At 38.9% G+C, this 7,149-nt stretch overlaps 1 protein-coding gene across 1 annotated transcript in view; it reads left to right on the forward strand.

Annotated features, from left to right (window-relative positions):
• LOC124293909 overlaps positions 1-1,407 on the forward strand; it is a 153,509-nt gene extending 152,102 nt beyond the window's left edge. The window contains exon 4 of the mRNA XM_046736853.1: positions 7-1,407. Coding sequence (XP_046592809.1) covers positions 7-46 — 40 coding nt within the window. The 3' untranslated portion in view covers positions 47-1,407. The remainder of the gene's footprint in view (positions 1-6) is intronic.
• Positions 1,408-7,149: the final 5,742 nt, after the last annotated feature.

The raw sequence follows: 7,149 nt of genomic DNA on the forward strand, positions 1-7,149 counted from the left end.
TTTCAGATTCCCTCACAAGAGACATCGAAGGGCATTGAAGTTGTAACCCATATCAGCCATTCTCCACGGATACGAAATCCATGATGCAAGCAAGATCATCCACTTCGAAAGTGACACTTTTTTTTAAGTGCTCTTGACGAACAAATTTTCAACTGCACTTCCGAATATGATGTGCCGACGATATAAGACGGAGAAAGATACATTCATAATCAGATATCTTACAAAAAATTAGTTTCAATTTTCTTCACAATGACGTAGAAGTAATGTTACGCCCCAGCCAATAATCACAGCAGTACTGTTTAAACCGAACTTATCCTTTTCTTTTCCATGTCCGCGCGCGCTTTCTACCCCGTCTGATACCCGGAATCTCCACCGCTTCCAGAAAGCCGCGGCAGATTTAGGCCATAGACTTATAAAGATAGACTGAGCGCTCGTATAAGAGACACTGACAATTACATATAAAGAACAGAGATATACCGGGAGTACTGCTCTCTCTTTTTAATCGGCATCATGGTGGGAGACAACGGAGCAGTGGAAGTGGAACAGCTATAGATATAGGCGCATAATTTCGCCTCATTCTCCTCTACCGCCTCGATCCCCGCCACAAATATCGTCAGAGAGAGAAAGGAGTACTCCCGGCACATTTCTGTCCTTTAAATGTTTGCTTCAAGCGGCTCATAAGAGCGCTCAGTCTATCTTTATAGGTCTATGGTTTAGGCGCGATCGCGGAGATACGCGATTGGGTGGATAGCCGTTAATCGCGAAAGATGGCGCTGATCGTTGGATGAATAGCGATTAATAACCCGGAATCGATGCTCGGAGCTTCAGTCTGATCGAGTCTACGGTACCGATAACATCGCCGCGAATTATCTTAGGTATTCTCATTTTCACCATCCTCTCAGTTCAGTCTCTGTTCCTCTCCTCTCCAATTACAAACAGCAGATTCGCGCCAGTCGATAGAACCTCCGTAGTTTCACGCCTTCAGGCCTCTGAATCTCACGGCAGCTCTCCGCATGCGAGACAAAACCATTGATCGTACATTTACACGTCATACACTCTTGACACAACTTTATTACTATACAATAATAACAGGTTTTTATGCCTCAGCGGCTTTTCCCCTGCGAGCCAATAAATTGTACCAATTCTCTTGGCTCAATCGAGTGTTTTGATTACTTTATTTCCGTCCATATTTCATCCTCAAATCCTCATTTTTTTTACTAACATTCGATAGTCGAGAACAAAATTATACATGAAACAATTTAATGAAAATTAAATTAAGAGTAGATCAATCTAAATTATACAACACTCACATGCATAAACTTCGAACTTCGGTACTGTTAACGTGATTCCATTAGTGAATCTTACATGTGATTGAACCACTGTTAAAACCGAACTTCAAATAGCAATAGAAAGAACTTGTTATTTGTCAATAAATGTGTATTTAAATTAAAGTGTTTGTGTGAATAATTATTTCAATCCCGCATAATGATAGTTGACACGACGCAAAACAACCTAATCCCAGATTTCGAAGAGCTGAACGAGCTGACCATCGAAGTTCGTGAATCTTCACATCACAAGGTTTGTAAAGGGAACTTAAATTTTCAATCACGCAATGAATCAGCGATTTCTCTCGACGTTTTTCCCAGAACGTAACAGTAGCAATTGTATCCAGAAATGTCGAACTTATCATATGATCATTCAGGAGCCAACATTTCAATATATATAAAAAAAAATAAGGGATCGAGCACTTTCAAACTATAACTATGAAAAATGTTTAAATTATTTCACTCGGTATTCATGGAAGTGGAAGAGAAGTATCAAAAATTCATAGTTACAAAGTTTCAGTTCCAGTTTATTTTATATGTTTTATTTGTAGTACAAGTATTTACGCGTCAGTGTATACTTTTTTACCAAGTTTCCGAATGGTATAATTATAATACGTGATACTAATCATGATATGTTATACCAAGAATTATCATAATAGTATATCAGTTGATATAATTAGTGTAATATTTCCAATAGTATTGGAGTTCAAGACTAAAATGAAAATGTAATACAATAAACGAACGTCACATGAAAAGTTTGACTATAATATATAAGGACCAACAACTGTGATATACATTGCATTAAGCAGAATATGAACAATGTTGTATGATGTAGTCTTACGTAGGGGTGAGACATGTCAGAGGGGTGGTAGTTGTTGATTATAAATAATCAAGATTGCTCCCGCGTAACGACGACGAATAAAAATTAAAAACATGTACAATGCTGTGAGAGTTGTTTAAATGATTGAGGCTAAATTATAACAATGATATGGGATAGGTGATCGTTAAAAATAAATTGTTAATAATGGATTAATCTGGAGGTTAATATATATTCTTCAACCGATTTGGTTATGAAAAATGAATGATGACAAATAAATTATGATGAAATAAAAGAATTATAACGGTCTTGTGTGTGAATCTAAATGAAAATAACGTCGACATTGAATTAATATTCAAATACAGCTAGGGTACCAAGGACATCTATGCTGAACGATTATTAATTAAAAAAAAAGATTCTAGAGTTGGTCGGTTATTATAATATTGTATCTCCCTTCTTAGATTAACGTAGTTTTATATGAATATACAAATTATTATTGCATTTAGTTGATCCGTGGAACCACATGCAAATTTGGACTATTTATTCCTGATTAATTATCTGTAGTTACGCCGGGAGAATTACTCTCGGAATGTGCAACACATCGGCACCAACTCAATTGACAAAATCCCAAGTATGCATTTCCACCGATACAAATATATCCTATTGACAATGAAATATGTGATCAATTTGAAATAAGCGAAATTATGCTATGGGGTCAAGCTTAACACTAGAGAGTTCACCAATTCTACAATATTATAACTAATTCTTGTGTTAGTTATATCTTGAGTTTTTTAGAAAAGAATATATTTCATGATCGATGGCTAGAAAAGATTGCCACCAACTCTGGAATTTGATTCAAACTTTAAAGTGCTTCGAAAACAATATGTTTCACTTGATTGTGGCTAAAGAAGTTTGCCATCAATTCTCGGATACGATATTTAAAAGAGAAGTTTGAAAAAGTGGTGAAAACATCGATTCGCTTGGAGTTGAAGAGAACTGTTCCAATTGACTTATCTTTATACGCGGAGATCGACGAGATTTAAAGTCATCAGGTCGTATCGGTTAGTATTTCATGGAATTCCGGAGAAGAGCATCACCTCGAAATCGAAAGAGATGACGAGTACGGCGCGTTGTTATACCCAGCCACTTAGTCTTTGTGGATTTAGAATTTGGATATGTCTTTTGCCAAGACATTATTGTTCGGAAATATCCATAAAGTTCGCTCGCGATTAATTACATGACAAAGTGACTGAATTCTCATTAATTTGAAATGATTATTTATTACAATTGGTTACGTAATCGATTTTCATTTAAAACGATACTTTATATTGCCCGATTCTGTCGAATCGGGGCGAAACCTGATTTGATATGGAAAATTAAATAATCATGAGAGTGCCTATTCGCGAAACGATGAAAGTCAGTCAATAACAGTGAAGATTAAAATTTAGGTGGTAATAAGTCTTTTCAATTCACGGAATAAACCGAAATGCTCAAATCTAACGAGTGGGCTCAATACTTTAGGCCGGTCACAACTAACGGAGAGAATTTCTAGAACTACTCTTGCACATCAGGGCACAATAACGTGGAAGGCCAAGCCACTGGTGCCGCTCCACATGGTCAATGTTACTCTAGAGTGCGACTCCAGTGCTCCGACAGGATCAAATATCGTTTATTATACGATTGACTTAGTAACATGAGATATCTTGACGTAATTTTGACACGTTCGTCTGTGCTGTTGACTGAGTAACCTATTTTAATTTGATGTACATTATGTGAGCGAGTCATCCTAATTAGTTATGAAATATTGAGAAAATTTTCGCGATTTTGAAAAGTGCTGAAATAAATTTTTTCATGCACTATTCCGTCGTGATTTTGTGAAAGGAATAGATTGGGCGCAGTCCCAATACGCTGCAAGCAACAAATCAGAAGTTACAGCCAAAAAACCAGAACCAGTGTTTCTGATATTTTTCAGCTGGTGCTCTTTCTTTTGGACTTTCTCTGCTGTTGGTCCCATGCTCTTTTCGCTGCCTTTTCGGAGTTACTGGGGTTCCGATTGGTAAGAAATGGGTCATACAAATCGAATCAGAGACTTGAAGCTTTTCACCCAAAAAAACAGCAAGGCTTACCCCTTTGTATTTTTGGCGGAAAATTTGGCATTGGAACTGCGCCCAATCGATTTCTCTCGCAAAATCACGTCAATATAGTGCGAGAAAGAGTTTATTCCAGCATTTTTCGAAATAGCCAAATTTTTCACCAAAAATACAAAGGGGTAAGCCTTTCTGTTTTTTTGATCGGTAAACTTTTAGTATCTGATTCGATTTGTATGACCCTTACCTGACTAACTGAACCCTCAGGAACTCAGAAAACACAGTGAAATGAGCGTGAGATCAATAGGAGAGATATCACGAAGGAAAAAGCACCTGCTAAAAGATGTCGAAAACAAAGGTTCTCGTTTTTTGGCTGTAACTTTTGATCCGTTGATCACAGCGTATTGGGACTGCGCCCAGTCGATTTCTCTCGCAAAATCACGTCGGAATAGTGCATGTAAGAATTCATTCCAGCACTTTTCGGAATCGCGAAAATTTTCGCCAAAAATGCAAAGGGGTAAGCCTTGCTGTTTTTTTGAGCGAAAAACGTTTAGTCTCCGATTCGGTTTGTATGACCCTTACCTCACTAATTGGACCCTCAGGAACTCAGAAAACACAGCGAAATAAGCGTGGGATCAACAGGAGAGAAATTACGAAGGAAAAAGCACCTGCTGAAAAATGTCAAAAACACAAGTTCTCGTTTTTTGGCTGTAACTTTTGATCCGTTGATCACAGCGTATTGGGACTGCGCCCAGTCGATTTCTCTCGCATTATCACGTCGGAATAGTGCACGTAAGAATTCATTCCAGCACTTTTCGAAATCGCGAAAATTTTCGCCAAAAATGCAAAGGGGTAAGCCTTGCTGTTTTTTTGAGCGAAAAACTTTTGGTCCCCGATTCGATTTGAGTGATTTTTTTCTGACTAATTGAACCCTCAGGAACTCAGAAAACACAGCGAAATGAGCGTGGGATCAACAGGAGAGAAATTACGAAGGAAAGAGCACCTGCTGAAGAATGTCGAAAACACAGGTTCTCGTTTTTTGGCTGTAACTTTTGATGCGTTGATCACAGCGTATTGGGAAAGCTCCCAATCGATTTCTTTCTCAAAATTACGTCGCAATAGACCATGAAAGAATTTATTCCAGCACTTTTTCAATTTTTCAAATTTCTTGCAAAAAATACAAAGGGGTTAGCCATACTTTTTTCTTTATTCTTGCAGCTGAAAATTTTTGGTTCCAGATACGATTCATATGACCAATGGAGAAGGAGGACCAATTCGGAGTAGGAATAGGAGAGTTAGGAGTTGAAGTGGGAGTAGGAGTCGAAGTAGGAATAGGTGTAGGAGTAGGAGTAGGAGTCAGAGTAGAAGTGCTGGAGATGGGGCGAGAGATGGAGAGGGTATGGTAGGATAGGGTATTTTCACTCTTACTTCTACTTCTTCTTTTACTGCTACTTCTACTTCAACTCCTAACACTCCTACTCATACTCCTACTTGGTCCTTCTTGTCCGCCTTCTCCCACTTCTCCAGCCACGTACTATGACCGCCAATCATGTCCGACCACCTCCGACCACCTCCAACCAGCGCCAACCACCCCCAGCGACCACCCTTCACCACCTCGGGTTATACCTGGAATAGTAATAAATATTTCCAGTGTAAGAACACATCAAAAATATTGTGTGAGGATCAATATAATTAATTAATGAATTAACAATATAATAAATTTCACTAGCGCATTTATAGCTAATGAATTTGTGCTTGCGTGAAAAATGAATTGAAATAATTTATTGTCAACATGACAATTTTGAAAAATTTTAAATAAAATATAATGACAATTGTCAATAAATATCATTACAATGTTAAACTCACCGAGCAAAAATCTCCGTCCTCCTCGTCCACCTTGTTCTCCTTGTATTACTTGTCCTTCTTCTCGTCCACCTCCGACCACCTCCAACCACCGCCAACCACCTCCAAGGACCACCTCTAACTACATCGGGTTATACCTTGAATATTAATAAATATTTTCAGTAAGAGGTAGAACACTTCAAGGATATTGTGTAAGGATCAATATAATTTTTTTATCGACACATTTGACTAAGATGATTATGAGAAAATTGCGACAAATTATACAAATTACATTAGCGCATTGATAACTACTGAATTTGGGCTTGCGCGAAAAATGAATTGAAATAATTTATTGTAAACATGACGAGATCAAAAAATTTTAGATAAAATATAATCACAATTGCCATTAAATATCATAAAAATATTATACTCACCGTGCACAAATCCTCGTCCTCCCCGTTCGCCTTGTTCTCCTCGTCCTCCTTCTCCTCGTTCTCTCCCTGAACTCGACTTGTGAACCTGGAGCGCAGAAACTACGGAGCGTTTGTCCTAGAAGTCAAGTTTCACCAGGTAGTGGATCTTGTGCGCAGAAACTACAGAGTGCTTGATCTTGCAGTCGAGTTCCACCAGGTAGCGGAACTGGAGGGCAGGAACCACGGACGTCCACGGAGCGCTTATCCTGGAAGTCGAGTTTCACCGTGTAGAATACCTGGAGAGTAGTATAGCAAGGAGAGTTCTGCGTAGAAACACCTTCTTTACCGACCGAGCCGACCAGTCCGCCTATACATTCTCCCCAGACTCAAACCCTTTTCCGCTCCGCGCAGCCCAGACGCAAACCCTTGAAAGTTACTCCCACTCTCACAAGATCAAATGTGCTCTGCCGACCGTTCGTCGGTGAGAAAATCTCCCAAATGACCATGATCGTCGGTAAAAAATCCTCCAAATGACCATGATTGTCGGCGAAAATGCCAAAAAATCCTCCAACATGAGTTCGTGAGCCCTGTGAAGAAGCCGCCTGTGTGTGTGTGTGTGTTCCGAGGTGGTTGACGGTGGTTGGAGGTGGTCGGAGGTCGACGAG

This window comes from Neodiprion lecontei, chromosome 4 (assembly GCF_021901455.1).
Source record: "Neodiprion lecontei isolate iyNeoLeco1 chromosome 4, iyNeoLeco1.1, whole genome shotgun sequence".
In the NCBI taxonomy this organism is placed as follows: domain Eukaryota; kingdom Metazoa; phylum Arthropoda; class Insecta; order Hymenoptera; family Diprionidae; genus Neodiprion; species Neodiprion lecontei.